Source organism: Beauveria bassiana (assembly GCF_000280675.1).
Source record: "Beauveria bassiana ARSEF 2860 unplaced genomic scaffold BBA_S00033, whole genome shotgun sequence".
Classification (NCBI taxonomy): domain Eukaryota; kingdom Fungi; phylum Ascomycota; class Sordariomycetes; order Hypocreales; family Cordycipitaceae; genus Beauveria; species Beauveria bassiana.
The window spans coordinates 270,006-286,607 of record NW_007930868.1 but is presented as its reverse complement, the minus strand read 5'-3'; the positions used below and the strand labels follow the sequence as shown (position 1 = coordinate 286,607).

The following is a 16,602-nucleotide window of genomic DNA, read 5'->3' as shown; positions in this document are numbered from 1 at the left end:
CTGCTCTTCCCGAAGCCACCAAGCCAGGGGAGAACAGTCAATTGCCACAGGTGGCTGGGCGGTAAAAGACTCGTACTCGTCCAAGTCGCTCATCGCCGGACTCACGACATCTAATTCACGCGCAAGCATGTCATATTCATCCAGCCGCTTGTCTTGACTTCCTAGCCGAGGAGTCAGAGTGGCAATCGGGAGTCCCTGATAATGATGTTTCCAATGGTTCCTGGCGCCGTCAAGGACCTGCTTATGCCATGACCTTGGCCAGTTCTTCTTGATGTGCGCCAGCCGCCTCGACGGGTGAAGTATTATGGCCGCGCCGTAGACCGGACTCTCGTCCGTCAGTTGGTAGTACTTGTCAAACACGGCCCAAGAAGCTGCGATGCAGCTTCGCATCTCGCTATCATGAGCACACCGTTCAAACTCCTGGGTGTAATGCTTGTGTAGAACGTCCAGGGTGAAGAGCGAACGATCCAACGTAGCGCAACGTCCCTCCGTAAGCTGCGTTATCTTCCAGAACGGCTGCAGAAATGCGCGCGTCTCTGTGAGTACTCGCCACTCTTCTGGCGAGAGGTAGTCCTCGCGAAGATCGTCATAATACTTCCTCTGGTACCATTCCACGTCGCTTTGGAGATTAAGAGTAACGTCTAGGAGGCGGAACCACGAGTTCCAGCGCGTATCATTGTCAAGTCCTAGGGACCTCCCCGCGCGCCTCCTGAACTCATTCCAGCGGAAGTCGCAGCCGCGCATATGCACCGAAATGTTGTGCACCTTACCAAGCGGTCCGAGCCGCCTCCAGCCTTGTATTCTCTGGGCCTTGACCGATTCAGAGAAGTCTGCACCAAACGCCGATTCGTCTGTAAGCTCAATTTGCTCCAGAGCTGCCTGCGCTGCTTCTTTGGAATCCATGAACAGGAAGGCTTGTACAGCGAGGTTGAGAATATGGCCATAGCAGCGGATTCGCTGCGACCTGGCGTCCCAAGCGATGCCTTTACCTTGAAGATGTTCGCCCAGAAGGCGGCATAGCTTGTCGTTTGGGCCATGATTATCGCCAGTGTAGAAACCAATCTTGTGCCAGATGTTGTAGTCTTCAAGCACACGCCGCAGAATCTTCCATTGTTCCGCACCACCATGACTGCCGGGGCCGTCCAGTCCGGGTAGCTCCGGCAAAGCCAGCAGCGCTTGTAAGGCCTCCTTCGTACCTCCGTCAACAAATCTCACGCAAATTCCGAGGAACGCCTTATGGTTCGGAGCGGACCAAACATCTGCGGAAAGATGCAGCTTCCACGGCGTCGACTGCAGCCTTCTCCGCAGGATGTCTTTGTGAATGCTGTAGGAATTCGCGACGAGTTTCTGTATAGAGCCATTTGACAGACTAATGACACCATCAGCCGTAGGATTGATTGTAGAAACGAGCGCATGCAACTCTGGCCACGAGCTGTAGTTATAAGAGAGGTTGCGGACGGTGACCAGCTGGACTAGTGCCTCACGCGCCGCCTTGAGGTTGACGGCGCTTCTTAACGCGTCCTCTTGTCCTAACAGCTGCTTCGCCGCGTGTATCTCTCCAGCCTTGGCAAAGGCGTCCTGAATAAGGCGATCGCGTTGTCGCTTGACAGGATGCTCCGGTGCCTCTAGCTCAATGCTGTGAATCCTCAACAGATGGTTTCGAAAGGTCGTCGAGACGCTTGTGGAGTACGGTGGGTCCATGCAATGCCTATAATAGTAAATCTTTTCATTTTTGCGACCGCAGCGGCTGGGTTCTGAGCCAGCAGGCTCGCGAGCGTGGGCCCAGGTGTTCGCAGTCGTCTTTCGTTTCCGTGATGGGCGGTCGCTGGAAGAGGTGGCAAGCTGAGGCCCACTGCCAATGGTGGAACACGGAGGCAGGTCGCTGGCGGACATTGGAAGCCACCAAGGATCCACTGACGCGCCAGACGTTGGCGATGACATGGCAGTTGCTGAGGCAGGATGAATGCTGCCGCTGTCGAACAACCATATCGAATCCCCTATAACACAGCTCGCGGAAGGATTTTCAATTCTCCGCCGTATGGAATACGTATGGAATACGTATGGAATGGGAACCAGTCATATGGAATATGGAATATGGAGTATGGATTCTATGGAATTTTCCATATGGATTAATTAATCCATACGCGTATGGATAGAAAGCCTGTCTGCTACCTTGTTGGGAATGGCGATGAGCATGGAATCTCCCGCTGGCCAGACGTGCAGATGGTCAGGTGAAATATTTCACGCGCACGATCCATCGGCACGTACCTCGCCAGGCTTCATGCGGAACTCGCATCAAAGCACAACCAGATACGCGTGCTGGTAATCAATGCGAGACTTCTGCATGATGTTGCAGCGGACAGCAGAATGCGCGCCGTCAGCGCCGAGCATAATGTCGAATCTGACCTCCGTGACCTGGGAAAGCCAGTCTCTGTCCTCAACCTGGGCCGCCGCTGTAAAATCGGCACTGCCGAGCTTGTGGTTGAAGAACAACGTTACATTGGGTAGTGCATCGAGGCAGTCCAGGAGTGCGGCGGTCAGAGATGTTCGATCGATGGCAGGGTTGATCTGCCGCGTTTGGTAGTTAGCTCAAGGAGTAGATACCACTGCTGACCGACAGCCACTTACTCTCCCTAGTGCGTCAGAATCCTGGGATAATTAGAAGAGCCCTCCGAGTGCGTTTTTTCGTGTGAATCATTCTGCCTCGCATAGACACACAGGCAGCAACGACACGTTGATGAAGCTCTGCCTGGCCAGCGTGCCGCCGGGCGTTTATGCCGCGCTCCGAGATGGCGAGGTTGATGGACTGTCCAGGATTGAGAGGGCCAGCAGCAGAATCCCCAAGATATGTGCATTGTCAGGAGTTGGATCAAAATGGATATAAACCTAAGAGTATGTGTTTTTTCCCATTATTTGACATAAGCGCGCTAACCAGACTACAGAGCCAAACGCTTGGCAACCGGTTCAAGCCCGCTGTTCTCCAATGCTTTGGCGATATTACCTCTGCCATCACTGGCCACTTTGAGCCTATTTTGTCTGTCGTTGCCCAGGTCCTTGAGCAGGCCGCTACCGTTACGGCTAGCCCTGACGGTCCCTACGAGATGTTTGACTACGTCGTCTCTCTGCGTGAGGGCATCGCCGATGCCTGGGGCGGCACCGTTGGCGCTATGAAGTCGAGCAACAAGAGTAAGCCAAAACACCAAAATACGACGAAGGAAGCATGCTAAGGTCTTGTAGCCCAAGCCCCCCAGCAATATGTGCCCACCATCTTCCAGCTTCTTGGTGTCATTGCTAGTGACTCTACCAACAGCCAAAGCCTAATGCCCTCATGCATGGGCGTCATTGGGTAAGTACTTTGCCCCATTCTCGCCGTGACCATGAGGATAATCTATACAGTGATCTCGCCGACGCCTACCCCAACGGCGAGCTTGTGGACGCTTTCCACTAGAGTTGGTTCACCACCACGATCAAGGAGACTAAGACGAACCGCGACTTTTCTCCCCGCACCATCGCACCAGCGAGGCTGCTCGCTTGTTAAGACTAACTCTAATCAAAGAGCCCCCGTGCAGCCCGGAGTCTTTTTATGAGTTCTGGGCTTATTGGTCGCGGTGGTTGAATACGTCTAAGCCATTCTTGCTCGGTCTCAATATCGATTGTTGGTACCCTTCTAGTGTTCACTATCCATGTGGTCTCGAGGGCCACGTCCAGCGGTCCAGGGGCAGATAATAGGGAGTCCACCTTGGCTTCAACAAGGTCCTCGCGTAAACTCATGAGCCATGGATGCACGGCTGTATTGTCAAGGTTAGAAATGAAAGTGCAACATGCCTTGCATGGAATGGCGAACATACCAGAAACATAGTCCTTTATAGTGACAAAGCCTCTGTCCGGAGATGCGGCAACGTACAGCTTCAGATCTCTCCAGTACATTGGCCTACCTCTGCCGCAGCATTTGTTCAGAAATTCGGTATCCGAGTCCTCCTCCCAGCTTCCATCTTCCTTCATCTCGCGTGCGTATGGCCGATCCTCATCACTAAGCTCCCCGTATGCCACAAACTCAGCTCCTTCATGGTGTTGGTGGTGTTCGACCCAGTCATGTTCCCAGTCGTTCATGAATTCGAGGGAAGCCAAGATAGAGGAGACAGGTGGCTGTTGTACCGGTAAGAATGCGATTTCATGCCAAGTACCATCTAAATTCTGAAAGGGTTCGAGCCCGTCTCGGCCACTTTGAAAGGTCTTCATGACGGATATGCAAGCAGGAAAGTTGCCTGCGAGAGTCCAGTAGAGGCGACCAGTGCTCTCGCGCTCTAGACGTATCCTTTCTTCAATTCGACGTACCCTCTCTTCCATCAAACGTGACCTTTCTTTCATTTGATTCGTCCTATCTTCCAGTGAAAGGGCTGGTATCGAATCGTTAGCTTCCATTTTATTACTGCGTCGTTCGCATGGAACCGGTTCTTGGACATCGGTGGGCGGCAAGCCTCGATGGCACGCTAACCTCGAGACGTGTGATTCATTGTCGGGGGCAAGGAAAAATTATTCGCCGATGCCACCTCGCTGATAAAATGGCTAGCCACTCCATTTTCCCTTTTTTTCTTTTTGCTGTCGCCGTGACTAATAATCAGGCCACCTCAATTCCAAAGAGGCTGTGAAGTACCCCATTACCCAACTATTGCCCAATCTCCTACCCTCCTGGAGTATCTCCATTTTGTCTCTATCTTGGAAAAAGGAGGCATAGAAAAAGGAAGTATAGACGCTTAAGGATCGGGAAAGTGTCACTTTAGAAGGCTTATGAAGAGGAAAATGGACGGTCGTTGTTTTTCTTAGACATTTGAGCGCCTACGTCGGCTCACGCCTATCTGAGCCATACCCTAAACGTTGCTTAATATTTCCTATAGCCTACGGTTCGGATCGACCCTCCATTTGTAGCAGTCGTTTTCTATCACACCTCCTTGCTTATGATTAACACCACCACAGTTGCAGCTGTCTGCCGGCACAGACAGGTAGTGCTCACACAAGGCCTCGTCAAATGCACTGTCTCGCCCCTCCAAGTCTCTTCTACCCGACGTGTGGAGGCTGCCAAAGCTGCATCCTTCCTTGATTTCGAGCGACTCCTTGATGACAACTGTGCCGAGGCCTCCATTGTACGGGAAAGGAAAGTCCCTTTCTATGAAAAAACCCGGGCCGAGGTTCTTGCGGGAGAGGATATCACAAAAGCTCTTCGCCGCGTTCTGCATTCGCTCATCTTCCGTGTCTTCGCCGCTGTTATAACACTTGACTTTATTGCTCTGAGGATCACCTTGAGCATATCGTAAGGGTGCGGTGGTTTGAATTGGCTTTGTTGACGACGTCGTTGATGTGGAGGTGCTTGTAGGAGCAGGGCATGAGGTCCCTGCTTCCCATAGATTCTCGATGTCGCCATCGTCGCCATCCGGAGCGCTGGCGCTGCCCCAGAACCAAGGCTGGTTGATGCATCTTGAGTTTTCAAAATCAAGGTAAGAGCACGGCGTAACAATCGGAGAATCTGTATTGCCGACATACAGGATAATCTCACGTTTGGGCCAATTTCCGGAGGGTGGCGCAGGTGTATCCGGGCCGATAGACTTGGGAGGCGTGGGAAAGGGCCCAGTTGCCGACGTCGTGGTCGGCTTTCCGTCACTGCCCTTAAAAACAACGGCAGGCCAATAAGGAGTTGTCGCCGGAACAGGTCGAATAGTTTCCGCAGCGCGTTTATGTTTGCCGACACTGTCTTCGGTCTTTGTGACAGCCTCAAATATCCACTCCGTGATAGTTAGTGGCGCTTGTGTGATAGTGCTGGTCCACGTTCCCTGGCTGACTGTGATGAAAGGGTAGTTCACAGTACTTGTTGCGCCGGTCCAAGGAGGTATGATGGCTTTGCAGGGTAGAGAACAAGTGAACTGTGGCTGATCCATATTCCATATCTTAGGGTCGATCCAGACATAATCTTCAAAGCGATTGTCGCTTCCCCCAACATCGAGGACACTGATCTGTGACCATTTCGGGTGAATTTCAACATTGAGGTTATCAGCGGCGAGGATGCCCTTGCCATCCATTACGGCCATGTACTGGGTCCCGATCGTCACGAGGTTGGTGATACGAATGTTGGCGAAATTGTTTTTGAGGAGCATGAGTACCTTTTGGCATTGTTGCGTATCGATACAGTTCTGGCTGTATGTCGAGAACCACTATATGGCCATAAAGTCAGTAAAGCCTTCGTAGAAACATAAGAAAGACATTACGAAAGGTAAGTCAGAAAAAAGGGAGCACTATTCAGTCCTGATTATGTACTGTACAAAACCAACTTACAGAGTAGATACCTGCAGCTGCGATAAAGATATTATCCGATCCCGTCATAATAGTGGACCAGGACTCGTCGCAGCCGTTGAACTTATCTCCTCGAGTGCACGTGTAATCAGGGTCGCCAGGGAACTGTCCAACTGTGTTGGTAAACGGAGCCGGTGGCGAGGGTGTCGGCTGGAAGTAAGGTGACTCTGTTTGTAGTAGACCAACGAATAGGTTAGATGCCGAGTGAAAGTTATACTGGTAGAAGACAGCATGTTCCGACGCGGTGCCATAAAGCCTAGTACACATGCATGTTAGCTACTATTATGCTATTATTTGCGGTAGTAAACGTACCAAGTAGGATCTGTACTTTCGATCAAAAAGCCGCGAGCGACATATATTGAGGTCTGCGTCATATCATTCTTAGGATCTACCCAATCAGGATCGCTACATTGGGTGACTCGGTCAGCAGAGAGCTTCTGGCACCAATGTGGTCACCCCAAACTTACTCAATCATATGATCAGCCCCCCAGAGCCACATATTCTCAAAGTAGCCCGAAGCCGATTTTGTTAGGTGCATCATCAGACTGGCGGCAGAGCATCCTGGATCGATCCCGCTTGTAGCGGCAGGGCACTCAGCGGGCGTAAGTTTTGTGCCGAGTGCGCCTCCCACTCTCGCGTGACAGTCCCACAAACCTGCAGCGCCTTGAGACTCGGCTTTAATATTCCATTGCACGAGAATGGCACCAGCTGTCGGACCATGTGTCGTAAAAAGAAGGTCCTGCATTTCCACATTACCGATCTGTCCAGCCTGTCCGACCTGAAGCATGACCTTGGGGTTGCTTGACACGCATGTTAACCGAGACTCGAAAGAAGGAGAACTCATCAAATAGTCACAGTCTGGGTTTAAAATAAAACAGCCAGTTGCTTAGCACTTACTTGGCATTCGAAAAGTAAGGGCCCGATGCGGCCAGTTGTGACCAGGTCTCACCCACAATCTTAGATCCTGGTGGAATGACAATAGTCGAGGTGAGAATATAGGTTCCGGCGTCCACAAATAAGATCTTACCGACACTGGCATACAGAGCAGCTTGGAAAGCTGCCGTGTCGTCGGTCAAGCCGTCGCCGTGGCAGCCAAGGTCCTTAGTATGCATGAATGCCGACGCGGGTTTGTCCTCATACTGTGGCCTCGCACGCTCAAAATAATATCCATCCGCATCTAGGAGTTTTGATACACGCCGAAATTTTCCGACTTTGCCGCCGGGAGAAAAGGAGCGTGCACTCGAGCCCTCATAGATAGGGCCAACCGCCCATTGATCGATGTGGGCTGATGAAGCCAGGAGTGTTGCACCAGTCGTGTCAGCCACAGCCACCCCAACTCCCGAGAGAGCGATGTTCTCGAGGAATACTCCTGTACTGCCTTTACCAGGAGCGGAATCGATGTGATTAACGACTATCGCCTGGCTGGCACCGGTAACCGACGAGTCCAAAATCGAGACAGAGCCAACTAGGAGGAATGTCAATTCTGGACAGGAGTTTGCAGGCATAGAATCAAGAAAGAAGGAGGGAGGACAAGGAGAAATCAACGGAAAAAGAAGTGAAATGGGGGCAAGAAAGGACACTCTCGACCCAAGGAAACTTACCATTCCCAACTCCGCCGTCGCCGACAAGCTTAAAGCCAATGCCCACATTCTTCATAGTAATAGACTTCCATACCCAGCCCCAGTCCCAAATGACTTGAATACCCACGTCACAGCCGTCGAATTTGAGGCGCTGCGCTGTGAACTGCTGGCTACCCGCCTTGAGGCCAACGCCGCCGCCAGTAAAGGTGATATCAGAGATGCTACCGCCGCTGCCATTTTCAGCAAACATGCCAATCTGATCCGTGCCGGACTTGGCAATCAGCTCAACGTTTTGCGTGCTCGTGGCCTGGGCAACTTGGTAATGGATGCCTGTGATGACAGAACCCTCCTTAACCTCACGGATGTCAATTCTGATGTTGCGGATCTGACGATAAAAGTTGGCCGTGTTCACAAAGTATCTAAGGGTAAAATAGTCAGATTCGTTAGACAACATATCAACTGCATAGGCGAAAGCGTGTTCTTCACATACTCGGGGTCTTTGCCATCAATACCAGCACCCTCGGCGCCTGTGTACTCGTCGGTAGACAGCACGCCGAGGCCGATAAATTTCGGCGCGGCGACGAGTGTTGGCCGGTCATTGGCATCTCCAATAACCTGAGTGCCGAATGGCATGGCAATTGTAGAGGAAACGAGATACTTTCCGGGTGGGAAGTAGACGATGGCGTTCTTTGTCGTTGACCCGTTGCAACCACGGTCGCATCGGGTGCTGTTAGTTCCCATGGCCTTATTGATAGCCTTAGTATCGTCCTATATGGCAAACATTGAACGAATTAGCATAAGTGAAAACAAAAATAACCACGTCAGAAGGAGTGGCTAAAAACCCACAGTGACACCGTCACCCACGGCTCCGTAGTCTAGAACGTTTCTGAAGATAATCTTGATGCTTTGGTTAGTTGATGACAAGATGAATTTCCTGATGTCGACGTACATAGGAAGTATCATTCCCCCAAGGTACGGTGCCTTTACGGGCGATACTGGTAGGACGGTCCATGTTAGCCCGGCTAAACTGCAGCGAAGTCAGGTTTATGCCATCCTACTTTTGCATCCAAAATGTTCCCCTGCCAGTTGCGGTCGCACGCCTCGTCCAGTTGCCACGGTTGGTATTTAGGTCGGCCTCGGCTACCAAGGCCGCTGCTGCAGCAATTTCGTCAGTAATTGGCAGAAGTGGCGGCGTTAGCACCATTGAGGCCTCGTCAGCATGCGCGACTTGCGTGCCGCTATGACGCAGGGTCTTCCACCGAGCAGCTCCGGGTACCGTGTTGTTCCCTCGCCCGTAAAAGTATCTGTTACGGAGAGGGTTCGTCAATCGAGCCCTGTTCAGCTTATCTGACTCGGCACGAGCATTATCCACAATGCGCCGAGCCGCATTCAGCTCCAAGGATGTGGTGTTTCTGACCAGCGACGCGGATTTGGGTGAGGACTGTGCACCTCGGAGCCTAAGCACGGGCGATTCCAGCGAGTCTTTCAGAAAGATCGCCTTGAACCCCGGATTCGAGCGGTTCAGCCGAGCGATACCACGCAATTGGAGGTAGCTGCGCATGAAATGGTCGCGGTACTCTAAGCCTTGTTTGGTAATCTAGATATAGATATTGAATCATTCGTTATCACACAACCGCTTCGAAACAGTCGATTCAAAGATGTAGCAGAAATAGACGTACCGTGAGGTTCTCGTGTATCCGCGTTTGATAGGCTTTTCCTGTTCTAACTCGAGCCTTGAGCTCTTCCGCTGTTAGTCCCGGGCCAGTCAGGGCAGACTTTCTGGTTGCACTGCGTTTTGCTTGAGTGATAGGGAAATCAGAAACGGGCTCGTCGGCATCGCCGACATCTCTCGTGGTTGTCACCCTGGCTGCAATTCCGTCTGCGCCGTCATCATTTGCCAAAAATCGGAATAAGAGGATTGACTTGTTTTCGTTCCACTCGGGGTCATTCTCGTTCCTTCCATAGTGCATAAGCTCTCTGCGCAATTCGACATGAGATAGTCCCTGCCCTATGTAGTGCAGATTAGTCAGTAAATTCCGAATTGTCTTTTTCATTCTTGTATTTCTCGTCTTGGACATCATTGTAATCCTGGAGGCCTGGAGCTGAGCGTACAATTTTGTTCAGCCTTGGTGCCTTGGGGGGCCCCGTCACAGGCGATTGCGGCACAACGCGTCTCAGAAGCGGAATTTCGATGCCAGCCGTTTCCACCCTCAACCCTGATCGAAATGTTAGTCTCATAACCTCGGCTTCTGCCACGGTTCTGCTATGTAGAAACACGTGTTGGGAGAATACGTACCAAGTCGCGGGCGGGAACTCATCACACGAGTAACGGATACCAGACTCCGCAATAATATTGTTATTAGAATCACGCAGGTGCTTCAAAGCATTTACAGGCGACCCTGGCTCCAGTGATGTCGTGAACCACTCGCCGTCCTGTCGCATGGGCTTGCTCTGGTCAACCTCCGGGCACGGGTGGGTGGCTTTCCAGGTTGGTGGACAAGAGGCTGAACGGCGCGACTCTTGGTGAGAATGATCATCGCCAGTGTCTAGATCGTAGCCATAAACATTTCCGCTAATTCCACTTAGGGGATGCAGATTTTGCCCCCGCGAGGTGGCCTGGAATGCCTCGACATTTTTGCAAATCTCTTTCATGTAGTGGCAGTTGTAGGATAGGTAAACGGTGTAAGGCTCGACGTTGAAAACGCGCCATGGAGTCTGGTTCGGGACAGCACGACTGGTCGTGTATAGGTCAGCATAAAAAACACCCTGAAGGACTTCGTAGTTGTGTGCATGGTGCAAAGAGGTCCAGCATTGGAAGTATCTTGCAGCTCCTCATTCTGCTCCATCCAACCTGGCACACATGAAGATGCGATATCTACTACGCGAAGAGGGCGCCAGACGATTCAACTTACTATAGGTAAGCGCCAGGGGTAGTGGTGTCAGGCATGTAATCTTGGTAGTATTGAGCCTCTGCGACAGGAGGGAGCAAGGTAATAAAGACGGGCGCTAATTGCGCAACGAGCCGCAACCAAGCCATGTCGCTGTGTTTGCTGGGCCGGGGAACTGTATTCAGAGATGAAGCAAAAAACCATGAGGGGGGAACAGATATAGAGAAGTGAGACCAGAAGGTAGACATAGAGCCGGACATTGTAAGCCCGCTCAGATAGTAAGTCATTTCCATGTATCATCTGTCTTGTCTCTGATATGCCTGAAGTCCACCCATCGGTCGTACATCGCCCCTCACATGCGATAGGCCAGGGTCTAATTGAGGTGAACGTTACTTATTCATTTTCTCAGACTCATAGCAGTGGCATTTATGGTTTGTCGGTGGGTCGCAGCGGGTTACTATTCAGTGTTGCCGTATACGCGGACCCGACTAGGCGTTGAAGGTGTGTACTAGTGGAATGTGGTCGGGCGAGACGCGGTAGCCGCCCCATCGTGCCGCATTTCGTAATTTCACTTCAAAGTAATATTGAATCATGATATAGTGATATTGCATGACTCGGGGGCACGCTGAGATGATTACAATGCGTAAGAGGCAGGCCGGATTACTACCCCATCGTACGAGAGATGCTTCGGGACATGGATGAGCTGCAAGCGTGTGGAGACAGGTTTAGCAGCGAACAATCTCGATGGCAATGTCAAGAGCGGCTCAGGCCACAATCTACTGCCAAGACGATGACTAGAGCGATCATGCTGCTAAGCGGGACCCCAGCTCGGTTGCAGCTCGGTTGACCTCCGATCTGGCGGACATCTTAGCCGGCTGTAGTAGGACTTACTTGACAACCGCACTTTTCTATTTCGTCTCTGGTTCTTCATTCATTCAATAGACTCGAAACCACCACAGTTTCAACAGGATCTTTCTGGCATCTCCATCATTGATTCTTCTACAGAAGCGGTGCATTGATTGCACTACAAGCTTCCACGGCGATGAAGTCGCCTCTAAGAGCATCTTATGCGAGCCACCTCACGACGCTGACGATTGCGCTCTATTTAGCCGGGACTGTTCAAGCCTCCAACAAATGCGCACCCTCAACATGGCTGGCAGGACAATTTAAAGCAAGAGGACTTGATACTGCCACTACTTTGCACCCCCGCACCGCGTCACCGTCCGATGTGGTAATCGTCAGCTCCAGGTCCAGTTCGATGAGCCCCCTCCTCTTTGGCGGTAACATCACCGCGGGCGAGATCAACTGCCGATACTCGGCCAGCACCAAGGGAATGGATATCAACTACTACTCCTGCATGGCACTGGCAACTAAGTTCGGCATCAGCATCGAGCAATTCTTCCAGCTGAATCCTGGACTGCATCCCGACTGCGGAAATATCCAAGCCGATACGGAATATTGCGTAGATGGCTGTAAGTCATTGCGAAATTCCTTTGATCGGCCGAGATCTAGGCTACTAATGACAAGTTACGATTCTATGCGACCTTACGAATAGTCATTGAGCCTATCCGAGCCACCAACGGACTCTGTGGGCCTGCCAATGACAATGCGACTTGCCTAGGAACGGAGTTCCAGTGCTGCAATGCGAAGACCTGGACATGCGGCAACTCTCTGTAAGTACTCCAGCTGCGTACAAAAAGAATTGCTCTTTGTTATCCTGAATGGTACAGTTCAACTAACACCAGATTGCTCCCCTGTATCAGAGCGGACTGCGCAGATGGAACGTGCTACGAGGGGGCATGCGCAGGAGATGACGTGTTTACCACGAACGGCGAGTGCGGTCGCCAGCATGGCTACAAGCAGTGCGCGGGGACGTGGGGCGACTGTTGCAACGCCGACGGCAAGTGCGGCACAGGCGAGTCCTTCTGCGGATACGGCAAGTGTCAACTCGGCAATTGTACAGTCATCCCCCAACCTCCGAAGGTGGGCGGAGTGACCCCGGACGGCACCTGTGGCGGCAAGTACCGATACAAGTGCAACATCGCTTACGGCGAGTGCTGCAACAAATATGGCATGTGCGGTTCGCAACCGTCAGACTGTGGGATAGGATGGTGAGTAGCCCTCCCTAGTTGGAGGTTGCTCGCGTTGTCTTCGAAGCAATTCACTATCAGGGTGAAGCGGCTTGCTAACTTGTCGCATAGTCAACTACTCTTCGGTAACTGTACTTCCTCCGTCACCTCAGCAACGTCGAATCAGCTATCCAGCGTACCCGCAACTACTACCACGCCAGCAAACTTGCCCAGTACCTCCATTCCTACTGAAACCGATCTCCCTTCGTGTGGCCAGCTGTGTTTTAATAACATGCTTGCTCAGCACTCTACTCTGGGATGTGGCGCACAGGACGCTTACTGCATGTGCAACAATATCGACTTCAGCAATGGTCTGCGCGACTGCTCAAATGGTGCCTGCGGACAAGAGGTCGCCAGCACTGTCATTGGGTTTGGCAAATCATATTGCTCCGCCGCATTTGCCAGCCATACGGCTCCGGTCACCGCCACTGGTATTAGCTCTCTGCCCTCTTGTGGTCAGGCTTGCTTCAACAACATGCGTGGTCAGTACTCACAGCTCGGCTGCGGCAGTCCTGACCCGTATTGTCTATGCGGCAATACTAACTTCGACTACGGCATCCGCGACTGTTCTAACGCTGCTTGCGGGACAGATGTTGCCCGCACTGTGATTGCATTTGGCCGCGAGTATTGCTCCGCTGCATCTGCCAGTCATTCGGCTCAAGCCACAGCCCAACCAAGCATTGCATTCCAAGTCAAGCCTCACAGCAACACAAATTGCAACAGTAATTCAGAGATTGCTCCTGTTGACTTCCATTCCGGCTCCAATGGTCGATGCGTTAATCTCAGCTGCCATGCTGCAAGTCTCGGTATCCATGCCGTAGGTGACTGTCCTGATGGACATGTTCAACTGAGCTACTGGCAAGAGTCGGACTGCTCTGGCGAATGGTATGGCTACGGGTACGCAAGCAGAAGCACATGCCGGAACCTATGGTCCGGCGGGTTAATGTTTAAATCCCTATGGATGAAGTGCATGGCGCCGAGCGATGACTGCGTCACCAAGGGCACATGTACCCCTAATGCAGAGCCCAAGGTTGGTATATGTGAAAAACCAGCAGTTGCATTCCGCTTTCAGAGCCGCTACCATACGGACTGTACTGGGGAGGTGCATAACAATGTTGTGGTAAATTCCGGCTCCAACGGTATGTGCGTTGAAACTGAATGCATGGTGGGTAGCCTAGATATTGCTGGCTTTGGGGACTGTCCAGATGACAACGTGCAGCTTAGCTACTGGGGGGATAAGGGCTGCACTGGTGAATGGTATGGCTATGGATATGGGAGTAGGAACACATGCCGACATCTTTGGTCTGACGGAAACAAGTTCCGGTCGCTATGGGTAAAGTGTGCGAAGAAGAGTGATGACTGTGTGTCCCAGGGGACATGCGTAGCTAATACAGAGCCAGCAAATTCTAAATGTTAGTTTTCCATTTGAGAATTAAAAATCTCACAAGCTAGATAGCGCATTTTTACAGTTGCAACAGGGCGGTTCGACAACTGAACCGAAGTCGGCCTGACTTGACATCTTTGCTACACGTAGGGTAGCTCAACTTTCCACGACATAGCGATCAGTATCCACGACAAACATGACCTGTGACGCTTCGGTCGCTGTAGATAGGACGCCGAACACTTGGGGAATAGCCCCCGAGCTAGTTAGTCATTGATAATAAATCACGCGGCATGTTGGATGCTGGGGATGAAAAGACGAAGTGGAGAGAACAGAGAACGACAGGGATGAAGTGGAAGGGATGAGGCGAGTGGCCAGAAATGTACCTATGAATAGATAGTGAGCCCTATTGGCTGGAAGCCACCGGGCGTAATAAAGCAATGAATGAATGTAAATCGTCCTTTTCGAAATAGATTTGCCTGCTCGCGGTTGCTTGCTCGGCGACGATTCATGCTGGCTTAGACAAGCAAGCGTGTTAACGTCGCTTGGCAGAGCTGGTAGGCTCGACGATTCAGTCTCGCTCGACACTGCTGATCCTATTAGCAACGCGGTTTTCCTGGTCTGCGCAGAATGTTTTGGCGATTTTGCGTCATTCGACAGTATCTGTTCGTTTGCTGTGTTTGGATCGGAGCTGGCTGGCGCATCACTATGGAAGGTTAGCGATGTCGGGTAGGCAGGCAACCGCAGTTAGTGTACGCTTCAACCATCACAGCCTCGGGAGCTCGCCCTTCTTGTGACGGCGGCGGGTTCAGCAGGTCAGCCAGAGCGAACATGCTGAAGGCTAATAGCTAACTAGTAAGACAAGTGAGATGTTGAACTCACAAAGCTTTGCGCACAAACGAGTCAATGAAGAACTGGACACGCGAAGCTGGCGCGCTAACTTCCGGTGGAGTGCAGGCCGGAGCACCCACTTGCCGTTCTCGGTGCATGTAGGCAGCAGAAAGTCGATGCTCATGCCTGGGGTGAGATCGCAGCTGGTGTTCGGTGGGCAGCATAGAGCAACGGGTCAATGGCGTGGAAAGCCACCGCCCATGCCATGGTCGAGCTGAGTAGCCGGCGTGTGCAGCATGTGCAGCAAAAAGACACTGCTGATGGCAGTCCAGCACTACGTTCGCTGCGTGTTCTATGTTGGTGGAGCAGCAAGCTACCAGTCCACGCTAAGGGTGCCTCAGCAGCCAGCGTTCGCAGCATGTGGCTAGGAGTTGTTGGGCGGCAGAAGCCGCTGCTCATGCCAGTCCCAACACCAGGTACTCGCGATATATTCCATGAGTTGATGGGGGAGGAAAGCCGCTGCTCATGTCCAGAGTGAAACCGCTGCGAGCGTAAGCAGCCTGAGCAGCAGAAAGTCGCTGCTGATGCCAGTCCAGCGTCAGGCACCGCAACCAATGAACTCATGGGGAGCGGAAAGCCGCTGCTCATGCTACGAGTGGAACTGCAGTGGGGGCTAGCAACATGCACAGCCAAAAAAAACGTCGATGACATCGACTGCGCGGACATCCACTGAAACCCCAAATCCTAAATGCCCCGTTTGTGATTTCGCGGACGACCTTCTGTATACGCCGTGCGATAAGCCGTCTTTCGTTGGTCGCTCGCCCCCAGGCCGCTGACGATCGCAGGTCACATCTTTTGCAGGAGTTGTTGGGGATGGTGGGAAGCGAAAAGCACAAAAGCTGGCGCCGAAGTGCCCCGTGTAGGATTGACATTACCCTGGGTAACGGCAACAGTAGATAGAGAATATTATGGCGGGGAATAGAGTGGCTAAGGGTTGTGACGGGGCTATTCTTGGCCGCGACTCAGACGCTATAAGCGTAACTAAAATTCCGTGGAGCACAAGCTACGGCATAGTAGTGGCTGCTTAAGTCACCACAATTCTTTAAAGTTAGCGTACGCTGGGATAGCTAAAAACAAGCGTTTATTAGTGGTGTTTCGTGTTTCCAGACCCTGACGCTAAGAAACTAGTGCCTTAGATAGGTGCGTCGACTTTTTGTTTTCAAGGGAGGAACCCGATTATGCACAAAAGATAGAAACCAAACATTGGCGCATTTCGATTAACGAGACAATATACGCTTGGGACGGGACGCTTGACAGTTGACAAGCCAAAGACCTCCTGTAGGCTTCTCGCCATGCGTGAAGCCTTATCCGTGGCGAGTATAACTGGCGACGGTTCGGTCGCGGTAGATAGCACCCCAAACACTTGGAAAATAGCCCTCAAGCTACCTATG

At 51.9% G+C, this 16,602-nt stretch overlaps 4 protein-coding genes across 4 annotated transcripts in view; 2 read left to right on the top strand and 2 right to left on the bottom strand.

The window, feature by feature from the left end:
- The window catches only part of BBA_08330 (TPR repeat protein), a gene marked incomplete at both ends in the record, with an annotated part of 4,209 nt that extends 2,268 nt beyond the window's left edge, over positions 1 to 1,941 (bottom strand). Inside the window, one exon of the mRNA XM_008603427.1 lies at positions 106 to 1,941. Coding sequence (XP_008601649.1) covers positions 106 to 1,941 — 1,836 coding nt within the window. The remainder of the gene's footprint in view (positions 1 to 105) is intronic.
- Positions 1,942 to 2,874: 933 nt separating this feature from the next.
- BBA_08329 (importin subunit beta-1) lies at positions 2,875 to 3,448 on the top strand (the record flags this gene model as incomplete). The annotated part of the gene is made up of 4 exons (XM_008603426.1): positions 2,875 to 2,892; positions 2,943 to 3,186; positions 3,238 to 3,346; positions 3,397 to 3,448. 4 exons carry the CDS (start codon positions 2,875 to 2,877, stop codon positions 3,446 to 3,448), a joined length of 423 nt encoding a protein of 140 aa, XP_008601648.1.
- Positions 3,449 to 3,546: 98 nt separating this feature from the next.
- On the bottom strand, positions 3,547 to 10,959 carry BBA_08328 (Pectin lyase fold/virulence factor; the record flags this gene model as incomplete). The annotated part of the gene is made up of 16 exons (XM_008603425.1): positions 3,547 to 3,788; positions 3,849 to 4,146; positions 4,336 to 4,397; positions 4,946 to 6,203; positions 6,325 to 6,598; positions 6,655 to 6,747; positions 6,810 to 7,181; positions 7,240 to 7,825; positions 7,944 to 8,341; positions 8,413 to 8,690; positions 8,769 to 8,949; positions 8,981 to 9,519; positions 9,602 to 9,930; positions 10,035 to 10,138; positions 10,219 to 10,656; positions 10,835 to 10,959. The coding sequence occupies 16 exons, from the start codon at positions 10,957 to 10,959 to the stop codon at positions 3,547 to 3,549; spliced, it is 5,577 nt and encodes a 1,858-aa protein (XP_008601647.1).
- An 893-nt stretch (positions 10,960 to 11,852) lies between these two features.
- Positions 11,853 to 14,276, top strand: BBA_08327 (CFEM domain-containing protein; the record flags this gene model as incomplete). Its single annotated transcript, XM_008603424.1, has 5 exons — positions 11,853 to 12,282; positions 12,366 to 12,483; positions 12,574 to 12,921; positions 13,012 to 14,082; positions 14,159 to 14,276. The coding sequence occupies 5 exons, from the start codon at positions 11,853 to 11,855 to the stop codon at positions 14,274 to 14,276; spliced, it is 2,085 nt and encodes a 694-aa protein (XP_008601646.1).
- Positions 14,277 to 16,602: the final 2,326 nt, after the last annotated feature.